Source organism: Stomoxys calcitrans, chromosome 1 (genome assembly GCF_963082655.1).
Source record: "Stomoxys calcitrans chromosome 1, idStoCalc2.1, whole genome shotgun sequence".
In the NCBI taxonomy this organism is placed as follows: Eukaryota; Metazoa; Arthropoda; class Insecta; order Diptera; family Muscidae; genus Stomoxys; species Stomoxys calcitrans.
In genome coordinates, this window is record NC_081552.1 from 76,006,170 (window position 1) to 76,023,612 (window position 17,443).

The 17,443-nt window shown below is 36.9% G+C and overlaps 2 protein-coding genes across 7 annotated transcripts in view; one reads left to right on the forward strand and one right to left on the reverse strand.

The window, feature by feature from the left end:
• The window catches only part of LOC106082933 (biogenesis of lysosome-related organelles complex 1 subunit 6), a 58,018-nt gene that overhangs the window by 6,161 nt on the left and 34,414 nt on the right, over positions 1-17,443 (reverse strand). Inside the window, exons 4-7 of one of the 6 annotated variants that reach the window (XR_009397045.1) lie at positions 10,529-10,615; positions 8,833-10,458; positions 8,489-8,778; positions 8,082-8,309 (exon numbers count right to left, since the gene is read on the reverse strand). Coding sequence is in view for 3 of the 6 variants with exons in the window: in XM_059362441.1 (XP_059218424.1) it covers positions 10,354-10,458; positions 10,529-10,615 (192 nt within the window). In the remaining 3 variants the exon portion in view is untranslated. Of the gene's footprint in view, positions 1-8,081; positions 8,399-8,488; positions 8,801-8,832; positions 10,459-10,528; positions 10,616-17,443 lie in introns of those variants that run through there. The other 5 variants (XR_009397044.1, XR_009397043.1, XM_059362435.1 and 2 more) reach the window with 5 other exon arrangements.
• LOC106082949 (protein hold'em) overlaps positions 10,573-17,443 on the forward strand; it is a 93,523-nt gene continuing 86,652 nt past the window's right edge. The window contains exon 1 of the mRNA XM_059362420.1: positions 10,573-10,636. The gene's annotated coding sequence lies outside the window, so the exon portion shown is untranslated. The remainder of the gene's footprint in view (positions 10,637-17,443) is intronic.

Consider the following 17,443-nt stretch of genomic DNA (forward strand, 5'->3'; position numbering starts at 1 on the left):
TTTTCTATTTTATTGCTCAATAAAACTTCAATGGTACTGATGGAGTAAAGAATGATGAAGCATTGATGGTAAATAACTACTCAGAATTACAACAACAATAAATCCAAAAAGCAAGGCATTTGCAATTATCGCAAAAAGAAAGGACATTGGTTACGCGAAGGCCGGAAATGGATAAGCGATAGTAAACAAAATAAAGATAAGAATACTGATGTGAAGAAACCCAACCATGAAATGTTGTCAATATTTTATTAGGAAGTTAATGCGATGAAGATTTTTCAAATAAAGATAATGGCGCAATTCGACATGTTACCAACAATAGAAGTCTATTAAAACCTTTGAAAAACTCAATGATATCTGCAAGATTAAAGCAGCTGGGAAAGAAATTTTGGATTTCATTGGAAAGGGTACCATAGAGATCAAATCCAAAGTGAATAAGAACTTTCAAATAATCAGTTTGTGTGATGTGTGGTACGTGTCGAACATATGAAGGAACTAATTATTATTAACATACAAGAAAAATGAAAAAATAAAGAGTTCAAGTTCTTGGTTAACAATGAAGATTTATTAGTTGGACATCGGGAGGTTCTTGGTACTGAGGTGAAATTGGACAAACATTTTTGTGAGTCCTGTATTTATGGGAAATCCCATCGGCTGCCATTTGGAACACGGGTAAAATCAGGAAGTCCTGGTGAATTAATATCGACGGTTGGGTGTGGTCCCTTCCCACCTTCATTTAGCAAGTTCGGATATTTAGTTGTTTTTAAATATACATATACTTAATACTGTTTTGATTATTTTTTGAAAGAAAAGTCGGAGGTCAAGGACGCACTATGAGCGAAATGACCGATCTAGCGCCACAAAACTCAATTTTCAACTTGTTTAAAATCGTGAAAATTTTACCTCATCGATCGCAAACGTTCCACTTATCTTAGAACTCGTTTCTACATTGATTGATTTGGTCCAGTGGAACTGTTGTAAGCTGTTAAACCCGACATATGTTTGAGCGGGTGCATTCTAAGCATTACCACGTGTTTTTTTTTCATTATCAAACATGTTATAAATTTGCGTTTATGTCAACTAATTAATATATGTATTAACTTAATAAAATGTATTTTTGTGGACTGTGCTTATATGTTATGCAAATTGCAAATTTTGCCCATGAACATTCCACTAAGGAACAGGGGTAAACTTCTCACATATCAATGAGTGCAGTCCGATTCAAGTTTAAGCTCAATGGATAAGGGGCCTCCTTTTTATAGCCGAATCCGAACGGCGTGCCGCAGTGCGATACGTTTTTGGAGAGAAGTTTTACATGGCATAGTACCTCACAAATGTTGCCAGCACTATGAGGGGAAAACCACCGTTGAAAATTTTTTCTGATGGTCTCACCAGGATACGAACCCAGGCATTCAGCGCCATAGGCGGACATGCTAACCTCTGCGCTACGGTGACCTCCGCTTATATGTTATAGGAAAATAAATTATGTTAAATAACTTACACGAAAACTGAAACAAATTATGACTTCCATGGAATGGAGCTTACGGCATTCACGGGGATTCCATCTAGTTTCTTTTTCATAAATTAATATACTGTCTTTTGATTATTTTGCGGTATGAGTCATCTGCGTTTTTGGGAATAATGTCGGTGCTCATACGACAAGTTTATATAATATGGTGCAAGCCAAATTGAGAGATAGGTTTATATAGAAGCTATATCATGTTATGGACCGATTCATACCATATTCGGCACGCATTTTGGAGGTCGTACGAGAAGTTGTTGTGCAATTTCAGCATAGGCGGATAAGAATTGCGCTCTTTAAGGCCTCATGAAGTCAAATCGATAGATCGGTTTATATAGGGATTATAACCAAACCTGAACCGATATGGTCCATTTGCCATCTCCAATCAATAAAAAGTATATTTGCGAAGTTTTAAGTGACTAGTTTTATTCGTTCGAACTCAATCATGATTTCGGCAGACAGACGGAAGAACATGACTAGATCGACTTCGAAAATCAGGACAATCAAGAATATATGCACTTTATAGAGTCCTATATCAATATTTCGAGATGTTGCAAACGGAATGTACAAAACGGAAGACTTGTATACTCCCCATCCTACGTGGGTATGTATAAAAACAACTTTCAAAATATGAAAAATTGTTGCAACTTTCACAAAAATCCAAAAATACAATCAATCAAAAACAAGTAAAAGCGTGCTAAGTTCGGCCGGGCCGAATCTTATATACCCTCCACCATGGATCGCATTTGACGAGTTCTTTTCGCGGCATCTCTTCTTAGGCAAAAAAAAGGATATAAGAAAAGATTTGCTCTGCTATTAGAGCGATATTAAGATATGGTCCGGTTTGGACCACAATTAAATTATATTTATGTTGGAGACCTGTGTAAAATGTCAGCCAATTCGAATAAGAATTGCGCTCTTTGTGGGCTCAAGAAGTAAAATAGAGAGATGGATTTATATGGGAGCTGTATCGGGCTATAGACCGATTAAGACCATAATAAACACGTATGTTAATGGTCATGAGAGAATCCGTCGTACAAAATTTCATTCCAATCGGATAATAATTGCGACCTCTAGAGGCTCAAGAAGTCAAGATCCCAGATCGGTTTATATGGCAGCTAAATCAGGTTATGAACCGACTTGTACTTTATTTGACATAGTTGTTGAAAGTAACAATAAAAAACGTCTTGCGAAATTTCAGCCAAATCGGATAGGAATTGCGCCCTTTAGAAGCTCAAGAAGTCAAGTCCCCAGATCTGTTTATATGACAGCTATATCAGGTTATGAACCGATTTGAACCATATTTGGCACAGTTGTTGGATATCATAACAAAAGACTACGTGCCAAAATTCATTCAAATTGGATAAGAATTGCGCCCTCTAGAGGCTCAAGAAGTCAAGACCCCAGATCGGTTTACATGACAGCTATATAAGGTTATGGACCGATTTGAACCATACCTGGCACAGTTGTTGGATATCATAACGAAACACGTCGTGCAAAATTTCATTCCAATCGGATAAGAATTGTGCACTCTAGAGGCTCAAGAAGTCAAGACCCCAGATGGGTTTATATGGCAGCTATATCAGGTTATGGACCGATTTGAACCATACTTGGCACAATTGTTGGATATAATAACGAAACACGTCGTGTAAAATTTCATTCCAATCGGATAAGAATTGCGCACTCTAGAGGCTCAAGAAGTAAAGACCCAAGATCGGTTTATATGGCAGCTATATCAGGTTATAAACCGATTTGAACCATACTTGGCACAGTTGTTGGATAGAATAACGAAACACGTCGTGCAAAATTTCATTCCAATCGGATAAGAATTGCGCACTCTAGAGGCTCAAGAAGTCAAGACCCAAGATCGGTTTATATGGCAGCTATATCAGGTTATGGACCGATTTGAACCATACTTGGCACAGTTGTTGAATATCATAACAAAACACGTCGTGCAAAATTTCATCCCAATCGGATAAGAATTGCGCACTCTAGATCGGTTTATATGGCAGCTATATCAAAACATGGACCGATATGGCCCATTTACAATACCAACCGACCTACACTAATAAGAAGTATTTGTGCAAAATTTCAAGCGGCTAGCTTTACTCCTTCGGAAGTTAGCGTGCTTTCGACAGACAGACGGACGGACGGACATGGCTAGATCGACATAAAATTTCACGACGATCAAGAATATATATACTTTATGGGGTCTCAGACGAATATTTCGAGTAGTTACAATCAGAATGACCAAATTAGTATACCCCCCATCTTGTGGTGGAGGGTATAAAAAATATTAGCGAAACAAAAAAAGGAAGTCTTGTCTCTATCTAAAAACCAGAGAAATTCAATAAAAGAATTTTTAAGTGACAATGAAGGAGAGTTGGACAACTTTGCAATTCGTCAAGTACTTAAAGAATATGGTGTTGTTTAAAGGTTGACTGCACCCTACACTCCAGAGCAGAATGGGTCAAGAGAGAGAGAGAGAAAACAGAACTATTATATAGAAGGCTCGAACTTTAAAATATTCAAATAAAGGTATCCAGATACCAAACGCTAAATGGGCTGAACTGGTTAGTACATCAAAATACGTTTTAAGCCGTACGAAGACAGCCATCGAAAGTAAAAGCCCATATGAGCTATAGTTTGGGAGAAATTCATGAATTACACATTTAAGAGTAATTGGAAGTGTTTACTACGTACATGTTCCGAAGCAGAAAAGGAAGAATATTAACTCCAAGGCCAAAAAGGGATACCTAATAGAGTATGACACAGAAAAAATACACCGAAATTATATGAAAGAGAATCACAGCATAGTATTGTCAAGAGATGATCGTTTTTGTGAAGGGGTAAAGAGTTGTCAAACAATTCTCGTAAAGACGAGGACAATATTTCCGAAAAGCTTAATGAAGAGAGAAAATATCATTAAAAAATTATGAAAGATTGCCCGAAAACATTCCAAAAGCTCCTTAAGTTATAATTCCAGAAGAAATTGAACAAGAGTTGACAGCCAGCGAAGGGGAAGATGGATATGAGGAATGCGTCAGAGGTGATTTCCACGGATTTGATACAAACGACCATTCCAACACTCCGAGAAGATATCAGTTAACGATCGCTCAAATGTGAGAAATAGAACATTTGGGGATTGTGTGATGGAAGCTCAAGATTTTGTGATAAACACCTATAACATATGAGGATGTAAAGAATAGTTCTGAAAATGGAATCTCTTCGGAAAAACGGTACCTTGGAATTGGTGAACTTGCCAGTAGGATGTAAAGTCCTTCCTCCAAAATGGGTCTTCAAAGTTAATTCAATTCCTGATGGCACTGTAGATAAATTAAAGGCCAGACTTGTCATAAAAGCTACAAGCTGTCCAAGGGTATATATTACGAGGAAACATTTAGTCCAGTTGCAAGAATGAAATCTATAAAAAGCATTCTAAGTATAGCGGCAGTTCAAGGAATGCATCTAGTGCAATTAGATGTGTCGACCGCATTTCTTTATGGAAATCTAGAAGAAATGATTTTAAAATTGGTTTTTTTTTTAATTCAAGCTCGAGGTCTTTCTGGTTTATCTCTTTTCTTTATTATTTATGTATCGATATTTCGCATTTGAATGAAATGCATTTTCAAAATATGATCTTCAACAAATTACATTTATTTTTAAACTATTGACATCACTGTTTCTATTTTTTATTTAACTTAGATATCTTAATAAGAAACAAAACAAAAACTTTATGCGACTGTCTTCAACTTAATACATACAACGTACAGAAAACAGAGAAGATAATAACACCAGATAAAGCTACCGCACTACTAACCAGTGAAAAAATCGTGGAGAAGAAGACGAAGGAGATCATTAAGTCAAGTCACAAGAAGAAATTAAATATTGGGTTGCCCAAAAAGTAATTGCGGATTTTTCATATAGTCGGCGTTGACAAATTTTTTCACAGCTTGTGACTCTGTAATTGCATTCTTTCTTCTGTCAGTTATCAGCTGTTACTTTTAGCTTGCTTTAGAAAAAAAGTGTAAAAAAGTGTATTTGATTAAAGTTCATTCTAAGTTTTATTAAAAATGCATTTACTTTCTTTTAAAAAATCCGCAATTACTTTTTGGGCAACCCAATAATTTGAAGCAACAGCAGAAAAGGGAACTCGATATAAGACCCAACGAGAATTGGTTTGTTAACAAGACGGAAACAATAATACCAGACTACGTGAAGTGGCTTTTGTCGCATGGGAAAAAGTTTTCTTTACCCCAGAAGAGTGCATAAAAACAAAAGAGGAACAGAAGATCAGGAGAAATAAATTAACTTCGATGATAGAAAGCCTCATTAAAAAGCACCAGGCCAGCACCAACACTAAGAGATAGATACATTCTCAGAACAGCGAGACAAACCCAAAGATTTTTGAAAGAAAACAAACATATCTTGATATAAGACGCAAATAAAGGCAATGTTACAGTGGCAATAGGAAAAGGAAGAATACGATGAACGGATGCACGGAATAGTAAACGATATGATGATGAATCGACGACTGGCAAATGAATTATTTACAAATAAAGTGATTAGTGAAGTTGAGAAAAGGAAACTTAAGACGGAAACGGCTATAGCACCCAAAATGTATGGTCTCCCCAAAATTTACAAACAGGGTTACCCACTTCGACCGATTTGCTCTTCGGTGAACTCACCTGCTGGCGGATTTTGCAGATATATTCCTACAATTTTATCTAATCTGACAAAAGAATCTAAGTACAACATCAAAAACTCAGACGAATTTAAAGAGAAAATTCAGAAAACTTCGATAAATACCGACAAAACAATGTTTTCACTCGATATAGTGTCCCTCTTCCTTAGTATACCAGTGGACTGTGCAATAAGGATTATAGAAAGTAAGTGGACAATTATTCAAAATTTTACAACCATGACGAAGGGCCTTTTCCTGAGAGTACTATGATTCTGCATATAAGAAAATCCCTATTTTAAATATGAGGACAAGCTATATATGCAAAAGAAAGGTTTGCCTTTGGGATCGGCAGCATCGCCATTCGTGGCAGACATTGTAATGGAGGAGCTGCTGAATGAATGACTTTCAAACTGTGTTACTAGACCTAGGATTTTGATGAAATATGTGGACGACCTTTTTGGAATTAGCAAAACAAGTGCAATAAAACAAATCTTGACAACAATCAATAGTTTTAATTCAAGCACCAAGTTCACAAAAAAAAGAAGAAAACAAAAGTTCACCATACTTGTATTAATTCCCCGTATTAACGGGCGGCAGTTAATTCCCCGTATTAACGGGAATTAACTGCCGTTAACGTATTAACTGCAATATTTTAATCGACTGGTATCATAAGCCTTCATCATCAGGCAGGATATTAAATTATCATTTAAACCATCCAAAAAGAATTATTTTAAATTCAGCGTTAAATCTTATCAATATATTATATTTTATATATTATATCTTATCAATAGACTCATAGAAACAAACACACCAAAAAACGGCATTAGCAGAACACTGTGCAACAGAACGCCATGAACTAGACTTAGAGAGAGTAAGAATAATAGATAACGAGATAAATTACAACAAGAGACTAACGCTAGAAACGCTACACATCATCAACTCGACAACAACAAAACACTGGAATTACAAAGCAGACAAACACAGAGGGATGCGCGAGCAACTATAGACTGTTGGTACAACAAGTGAACAAAGTTCAATAAGAAAAACTTGGGTTACCCAAAAAGTAATTGCGGATTTTTTAAAAGACAAAAGATATACTTTTTTACACTTTTTTTCTAAACTAAGCTAAAAGTAACAGCTGATAACTGACAGAAGAAAGAATGCAATTACAGAGTCACAAGCTGTGAACAAATTTGTCAACTCCGACTATATGAAAAATCCGCAATTACTTTTTGGGCAACCCAATACAAACAGTAGCAAAGCAGACAACGACTGTTGAAGACAGTCGCATAAAGTTTTTGTTGTGCTTTGTTTTTCATTAAGATATGCATGTAAGTTAAACAGAAAATAGAAACACTGATGTCAATAGTTTAAAAATAAATTTAATTTGTTGAAGATCATATTTTGAAAATGCATTTCATTGAAATGCGAAATATAGATACATAAATAATAAAGAAAAGAGAAAAACCAGAAAGACCCCGAGCTTGAATTAAAAACAACAATATTGAATAAATAAGGTCGGGTTAAAAATAATCAACATATGAAATGATTTTCATAAAACAGATTGAAGGTTTTGAAGATGGAACACAGGGTGTGTGCAGACATTATGTACCCAATGGTGGGAACAAAGCCAGATTTAGCGTAGAGTGTTGGTTTCCTCTCAAGCATTTTAGAAAATCCATCAAAAGCAAAAAAAAAAAACTCGTGTTATAAGAGTTTTTCGCTACATGCTTCAGTGATGTAGATTTTGGAGGTTGCCTTAAAACTGGGAGATCTGCTACAGGAGTTGTGGTCAAGTACGTTAGCGGTATTGTATACTGGATAATCCAGAGACAAGGAATGGTTACAACTACACAGAAAAAAATGAAAATCTTGGTATAATTAGGAAATTTGTATATTCAATTAAAAGATTTGCTGAAATCGGACTTGTAGATGAGGTCACTGAGGCTTTACTGCTGTCACTGAGGCTTTAAACCAAAGTCATTAAAATAGCAATATGTGGAGGTAGACGGAATATTAGGGAAGGGATTGGACTGTACGTTGTTCTCTCGGGTATTATCTTCCTTTTCTTCTCATACATTTTTCATCGCCGGCGCCACTTTTATACTGAAATAATTCGTAATATATGCCAACCTTAGCATTTCGTATATAATATCACGAAATATTGATCTACATGAAGGAATGCAGTTGTGTTTCTGTTAGTCAATATTAAGAGGCCAAATTTATATATGAATAATTTAATATTCCAATACATAATTGTAAAATTAATGCACATTAATACATACCCATTTAATTTCTACCACATTCTCCATTTTGGGGAGCATTTCGCATGTATAATTATTCCATTTATATTTTCACCTTCTCGATTTATCTGCTTTGCACTCTCCCAATTCAATTTATTTAAAGATTATGAAATTTATGAAGCCGTAAAAAATCCACATTCTCGATGTTTATGTTTATTTTCATCCAGGCTCGTCAATCGTTTATTGTGTGAGAGGCAGGAAATTTTGCTTTTGCATTCAGTGGTGTATAAGTACATATAAGTGGCCCATTTGCACTTCTATTCACATAACATCTGTGTGAAAGAGAACACAATACTATTTTGTTTTTTGTAAAAACAGATACATACTGTTTATGCCATTAAATAACATTTTGAATTCGTTAAACATTAGTTTTTTGTAGCAATCATACGTCAAGATTCAATGGAAAATAGAATTTTCAAAGTCGAACATTATCGAAGCAATTAATCACGTTGTTAGAAATGTTTTTTATAAATCAAAATATCAAAAAATAAGGAACAGGGACAAACTTCTCACATATCAATGAGTGCAGTCCGATACAAGTTTAAACTCAATGATAAGGGGCCTCCTTTTTATAGCCGAGTACGAACGGCGTGCCACAGTGCGACACCTCTTTGGAGAGAAGTTTTCCATGGCATAGTACCTCACAAATGTTGCCAGCATTAGGAGGGGAAAATCAACGCCGGAAATTTTTTCTGATGGTCTCGCCAGGATTCGGACCCAGGCGGACATGCTAACCTCTGCCCTACGGTGGTCTCCAATACCATTATTAAATGGTCAAATTTAAGCCAATATTTTTTCTGTGTTCCACAACTGTAGCTGAGATTGAGAGCTGAAGCAACTAAAGAAGTTATATGGCTCAAACGATTGTATTTAGAACTTACACATTAAAGGAAGTTCCAAACTTATATATTGATAATTCGGCCGCTGTACGACTAACACAGAATCCGGAGAGTATCATAAGCGAACCAAGCATATTAGCTTGAAGCATTTCACTGTTCGAGAAAAAGTCGCTGAAAAGGAAATTAAAATTCAACAAATGCTGCACTCAACTAGCCGATTTGATGGCAAAGCCAAGATTGACGGAACTTTGCGCTCAAATTGGTCTACAAGCCTATAACATCAAATTACAAGGAAAAGTATATATTAATTAAATATGGAATAAGATGCACTAAATATTATTTCTTATGATATAGTAGTCATAGCATATTATTTTTATGTTGAAGCTTTCAAACACTCCAATATTTTATTGCTCAATAAAACCTAACTAAAGAAATATCTTCGCAAATCACAAAATACGTGGTCAGCCTTGGTAAAAAATCAAGCAAATAATTTTGTATGTCGAATATCTCCACAACAATTCAAGACATTTGGCATTTGGTGGAGAAAGACATCTCGAAACTAGGTGTCAGAGATTGGAGAAGGCGCGAAGAAGATCGAGGCGCTTGGAAATCTATTCTACTTTTGACTATTGGAACAAATGTTCTGTAATGGCCAGCTAACGAACGAAGGTGTAGGTTAATTATGGTCTCAGGCTTCAGCCTTGGTTTTAAATGTATGGGGCCAAAAGTATATCCTCTGCAATATTAGCTTAAATGGACATTGTTGTTGTTACCGTGTGATAGGTATAGCACACATTCAAGGGTGTTTTCTGATACCAGGCAAAATGTTAAACAATGTTTGATTTTTTATGTCGCAATGAATTCAGGGATATATGGACGTATAAAAAATCTTTAAGCTAGTATATGTTAACTACATCCAGACCATTTTAAAAATATTTTCACTTATACTTATGTCTAAAGATATGCTATACACACAATGTTCTGTAGTAGCTGTTTTTAAAAGGAATGTTATTGCGTTTGTTGTTTAGCTATCAATGATTCCTCCTGTTGCTGTTTCTGTAGTTTTCTTTGGAGTTCCTTTTCTTTGAAACTTTGTATGTTTAAAGCTCTTTTCTAAAATAAAAATTACATATATTTAATATAAGCATGTTAGTTGCCTTTTTGTGTTTCCTCTTCTTCTTACCTTCAAAACTTTCGAACGTTGATAGATGTTCTGCATTTGTTTTTTGATTTTCAATAGCTTTTCCCTATATAACTTGACATCATTCATCTGTAACGAAATTTAATTGTGGTAAGTACTTTTTGTTTAATTTTTTCAGTTTTGAAAAAACTAGTAAAAGTTTTCCGCAAGCAATGGTAAACGTTTATTAGTGACAATCATAAATGTCGGGTCATCAATTGGTTTGTATTTCTCGCAATAAATTTGTCATAAATGGTTGTATTGAACGATGCCCACAAAAATAATTCTACGACATTGAAATCCCAAAGATATTCTTCCATCTTTGTTGCAACGCTAAATTCAGCTCCATAAGAGAACTTCCGATAATGGATTAAGACAAAAAAGAACATGGCAGTTAGCAGTACCAGATTTCAACTTACTGATATGTATTAACAAGGCGAAGTCGAGATAGTATGACGTTCAGCGTCATAGGTGGACATGCTAATCTCTGCGCTACGGTGGTCGAGATAGTATTTTTAGAGGCATAAATCTGTTTCTCAACGTAAAGATATTTTCAGGCGTACTCTGTGAGAGATTAAAATCTGAAGTCAACAAGTAAGGAGGCACAGTTTTTTGAGGACCATGATAAAGTTGCCTTGTTGCGGAGAAAAATGTCAAATGTCTGTCTTAATCCATTATCGGAAGTTACAAAAGATTCAGGAATTACGTGCTGCCAAAGAATCCAATGGACATGTCTTTCAAAGACACCCTAGAGAAACTCAATAAATTCTTCGGTATGGTTGAAACGAATTTACAATGCGAACTCTTCAAGCTAAGGGATACGCATGTGGGCCAATGTAAATACTTGACATACTTCTTTGGTTTACAATCCAGCAGGGATAATGACATCCACTTACCCTTGCTGAAGCTACTGGATAAAGCTTAGGATTCAACAGCACTTGACTCACTTGTTGACGAAACGCAGAAAATTTTGAATCTTTGAACACCAGACTAAGAGCGTTTGTGCTGTCAATAAGTCCTCCAAACCGAAACAGGCCAATAAAACTCCAAGAACACCTCGCTAGCTTTGTGAGGAAATGCACTACACCAACTTTTGTAAGTTGTCGAACCACATACAGTGGTGGAAAAAATAAAAGGGATAACAGTTACTTAGAATAAAAATAACAGTTACTTAGAGTAAGAAAACGTAATCTTTATAAGGCTCAACCTTTCGTAGATGTTTTGAATGTTGACGGTGAACTTAAATTTGTAGTTAAATATTATTTAATTTACGGGTGTTCATTAGGGTGATTTTTTCGATAAATTTACTTGGAAAAAATAATAGGGACACTTATCAAAACGTCGGAAAAAGTGCCTTCCTTTTGTTGTTAAACCAAAAACTCTTTAATTGCGAAAGTGCTTCTATAGCCGCAAACGATTATTAGTGTACTGGACCAATAATTATTCTGTTGTGTCTCTCTTACTAGAGAGAAACGGTGAGTATTTGAGCGTATAGACCAGTGCTTAGCAAATAGCAATACTCACTCTATTGCACATTACTTTGTACGACTCATAGGCTAGCAAATAATTGCAATTGTGTACTCGTCACTTGTATAGACACATTCTCACACACATTTTCCCTTTTTTGTTTTGACTGAAAACAAAGACCAGTCAGAATATTAAGCAGCTTGGACAAGTGCGGATGGTAAACTCGGAAAGTGACAATTTTAAAAGTTCCGGAACAAAAATACTATTTTGTCCAATGACAAAAATCATTAGAAAAACACACAAATGGCTGCCAGGTACAAGAAAATACCACAAGAATACAGCAGATCATAATACAAAACCATAATGAAGTTGTGCGAAAATGGAAGGCTTTTAATATAATTGTGTATCATAACATCGAAATAAATCCAAATATACTGTGAAAGAGTTTTAAGTACCATCTAAGATTAAGCTTATAATTCGTAAAACTTTGAGTATGAATTATGTTACAACAATAAATTGAACTTGGCATCCGTTTCAATATGAACGATTCATTTAAACGTTTGACGTTAAATTAATTTGTAAATAAAGAAGAACTAGGCTAGGTTAGGTTTAAGTGGCAGTCCATTGTGATACCACAGGAACAGAAGAAGGGAGATGCCTTCTAGTTCCTACCGTTGAACCATCCAGATCGCTTTAAAAAGCCCAGTAAGTTGCGAAAGTTCACATCCGCTTAATCAGACAGGTTCTCAAAGAAATGAGAACCTAAAGTGGAACTCCTTCTAACTGCTAGTGCGGGACACCCACACACACACAGAAGGTGTTTTCGATGTCCCTACATCTGCTGCAAAAGTCGTTGCTGACAACCTTGAGTCTTTCAGCATGTTTTCCGATTAGACAGTGACCTGTCATGACGGACACAATAATTGAGACGTTTGTTCTAGCCAATGACAGCAAAGCAGTAGACCTCTTAGTCTAGATGAGGCCACATAGCTTTGGAATACTCACAGCCCCCTCTTTGTGATCATCTATCATTCGTTGGCCTTCGGGCCTGGTCCTGAAAAGTTAGCTTACATGTCGCTAGAGGCATACCCACAGATTCCAGTGTCCCTGGAGTGTGTAAGGTAGTTCCTAGTCTCGCAAGCTCGTCTACGTTAGAACTCCCTGGTATATCTCTGTGGCCCGGTCTGCGTGAGAGATCTGCGACAGTCGAGGGTGTTTCCTGCTTTCGGAATGAAAATGACCTTCGTGTCCCTCCATCCCACAGGTATATATGACTTTCTGATACAAGCAGAGTATACCTCCCTGAGCCAGGGAACCAGTCTATCAGACAAAGCTTGTAATTCAACCGGTGATACATCATCAGGAGTCGAAACTTCTTATCGCCCAAAGGATTTTCGGCTCATACACAATATCCCTAATGGCCACCGACGAATGCATATCAGTGATAACCCCTTCTGGCGCCACGTTGTCGGTTGGAGAATTTCCTCGAAAATGTGTATCAACGAGTAGTTCTAGTGTTTCCTCACTAGACATTATCCATACCGGATATACCGCACCGTAGTAGGTCTCGAGGACAGAATCTTCCTTAGCCTAGAGGCCTCAGATGTATCATCCACGGAGCTGCAGAATTCTACCCAGGATTTATTCTGAGCCTTTCTAAGTTCGCCCTTATATTTTCTTAGCTCAGCCTTATAGATGTCCCAATCGTGTGGTGCTCTTGTGGCTTTTGCTCTGTTGAAGAGTTTTCTGTAGTTCTTCCTTAGACCAACCAGCTCTGGGGACCACCATGGCGGTCGCTGTTTGCCCCTTGGATTGGCACTGGGGCATGTTGACACAAGCGAGTCGCTCAGGACCTTTGTGATCCGCTTGACCACTATGTCTATATCCTCCGTAGTTTCCACTTCCCTTTCAAGTCTAGAAGGGATAGTGGTGCAGAATTTGTGCCGAAATTTATCCCAATCCTCCTTTCTTCTATTTAGCCGAGGGACCACTACTCCAGTATTTTCTCCAAGGCTAAAACTTATATAACGATGATCAGAGAAGCTGTGGTCATCCAACACTTCCCAATCGCATATTTTTCCACTTATATCTTCCGATACAAAAGTAATATCTAGTACCTCCTGCCTGTTCCTGGTAGTAAAGGTTGGTTTATCCCCTTTATTACAAATCGCCAGATTGCAACTTATTATATATGCAATAAGCAGCTCACCCCTTTCGTTGACATCCGAACTCCCCCATGTCTGGTGATGAGCATTAGCATCACTTCCTACAATGAGGCTTTTCTTCCCTACAGAAGCGGCTTCAACCAGCGACTTAAGATTTGAAGGCGGCATCTCTGAATCGTGTGCCATATATAGGGAAGCCAGCCAGTAATGGGACTTATGAGACTCAAGACTGGCTACTACTAAATCTTCAGTGCTTAGCGACTGAAGAAGAAAAACATTTAGACTACCCTTTGCAAGAATACAGGCTCTGTGTCTCCCATTCCCCGTACCCTTGAGAAGTTTAAATGCCGGAATTCTTAGTCCACGTACCATTCCTCCACACACCCATGGTTCCTGGATAAGAACCACGTCAAATCCCCCAGCCATCAGGAGGACCTTTAGTGCCGCCGAAGCGGCCTTATAATGATGGAGATTTGTCCGTAACCGGGCCATAGTCAGGATTCAGAACTTCCACCACTGGAAGAACTAGAACAAAAATGAAAATTATTATTATGTTAAAAAAAATTATATCTGTCACAAATTCTTGCAAGAATTTATCTGAAAAAACATTTTTCGTAAACAAAGCCCAACGTTTTTTAGAAAAGAAGTTTACTTGATGAAAATCTCCTTCTAGGGGAGCTAAGAATTATATTTTTTGGACGTAAGTTTCCCCTCGGATGCCGGACGTAAGTTTTTCCCTCGGATAAAAGTAACAAATTAATACCAGGGTCAAAGAATATAATTCCAAGCACCCTCAGAAAGCTGTGAAAGATAGTGGCGCCTCATAAATGATTTGTGGGTGTTTTTCTGCATTTGGTCTGTATCCCATTTTCTGGATTAAAGACAAAATGTATGTTGTGGACAACGACTATAGCTTAGGGAATAAAAAGCTTCCATTTACTGAGGAAAAATGCCACTTAAGGCTGTGTGCTGATTGCTGGCAAAGTTGTAGGGTTTGTAAAAATATGACGTTTAGTGTGGTGAATAGTTTTTGAGTAGCCCAGGGACTAGTAAGATTTTTGGAAGAAGCAAAGCAAATTTTGACGTTTGTAAAAATATGACGTTTAGTGTGGTGAATAGTTTTTGAGTAGCCCAGGGACTAGAAAGATTTTTGAAAGAAGCAAAGCAAATTTTGACGTTTATAAAGCAGAGTTCCATGTTGCCAGTTGTGAATAGATACGCAGGTCTAATTCGATTTACGAGTGGCGATTACTAGCAGCTTAACCCACATATTTATTTATTGATGATTTTGTTAAAAATATTATATTTTCACAATGCAGTTTGAAAATTGATGATAAATGCTTCACAGTTGAAAGAAATTGGCAAAACAAAATGTTGTTATTTGAGACATTAGCAACCTCTGTGTGAAAAATTTGTTGGACGTCGTCGGCATCAGCAATCATTCGTCGTTTACATGTTAATAAAATCTTGGCACAATAAACTCATTAATCCAAAGAGACTTTTATCAGTGAACAATGCCCAAGTATTTAATTGTTCTTGTTGCCAGTTTACTAAACAAGTGTTTTTAAGCATGTAAGGGCGAATTTTTAATATATTTTGATTATTTAGAATAGCTTGGCTTGTTTTCGCTCAGGCAGAAATGTCAAAAATTTTTATAGTGAGAAAGTTACCGTTTGCCACATCAAAATTTAATTTTTTCTCACTAGTGTAAAAAAACACTCCCAAGTCATTTTTACATCTCACCATAGGAGTTCGCTGCCGATTGGCACAACCTCTAAGTGACAGTACATGTAAGTCAACGACTCAAAGCCCTCTTCCAGACTAGCGGAGTTCTAGTTCCAAGTGCTTTTTGTACCGAGTTTGGGACCTAAACCTTATTGAAAACCTCCGAAGCATAAAAAAACAAAGATTTAACACTTCCTTTATTGTTTTTAAATGTTTTTTTTTTTTAATTTCAATCATAATTTTCTCTTCTTCAGTTTTGTGAACTTCGTCAATCATTTTAGGTGCTAATGCTTTAATTTATGAAACGAATATTGCAAACAAAGCATGTAAATTAATTGTTGTTATTGGAGGTGGCGAACTTCTTCAAGCTCCTGTAGGTGAGCAAGCTCGTTCCGGTCCAAAGGACCGATCGCTGCGGGAACAGGGTGATCATTGGTTATCTAAAGGAACCAATAACCCGCCTTGTCATATGGAGCATCTTAGGCACTCAGTATTTGTGCAACAGCCGGTGCAGCCCGGCCTCTCACTGAAACTCTCCGCGCGATACCGCTGATTATTCGCGACTGCTGTTGCAGCTCTGTATGGAGCATTCGATTATCCCCAACCTGTGCCTGTTTGCTCGGTAGCTCGCAGCTAAGCGTCTCGTGAGAGCAATGAACCCCACCCACTCAGATCCCGTGCCATGTGAATTAGTAGTAGCCATTTGTTTTTCTCTTCTCTATACGTACAGTTACAAAAAAAGGACAATTTATAAGTAATTCCAAAGTTTTGATAATGCCATAAGTATTATAACTTATGGCGTTTGTTTCCAACACCCAGAAGGAAGAGAGATAGACTCATTGATAAGTATACCGATCGACTCAGAATCACTTTCTGATTCGCCTTAGCCATGTCCGTCTGTCTGTCCATGTTAATTTGTGTACAAACTACAAGTCGAAATTTTCATCGTCTTTAAATTTGGCACATAATTTTTTTTCGTGTAGAGACGAAGCCTATTGAAATTGGAAAAAATCCGTTCAGATTTGGATATAGCTCCCATATATATGTTCGTCCGATTTGCAGTAATAATGCAATAAAATGGTCATTTGTTAAACGATTCTCTTAAAATTTGGCAGGAAGGATTTTCTCTTGACTCTCGACATTACTGGTGAATTTCATTCAAATCGGTTCAGATTTAGAAAAAGCTCTCATCTATATATCGCCCGATTTTCACTCCCAGAGCCACGACCTCCATAATATCTATAAAGTTTGCTCGAAATCGGTTCATACTTAGATATAGCTCCTAAATATATGTTCGTCCAATTTTGAGAAATATTGCAATAAAGTGCTCATTTGTTAAACGATTCTCTCAAAATTTAGCAAGAAGGATTTTCTTATGACTCTTAATATTACTGGTGAATTTGATCGAAATGGGTCCAGAGTTAGTTATAGCTGTCGTATATGTATATCGCCCGATTTCCCCTTCTAGAGCCAAAATTCATAAAAATCGGCTCAGACATTGATATAGCTGCCATATATGTATATCCGAAACCAGTGGAGATATTGTAGACCTCAAGTACTA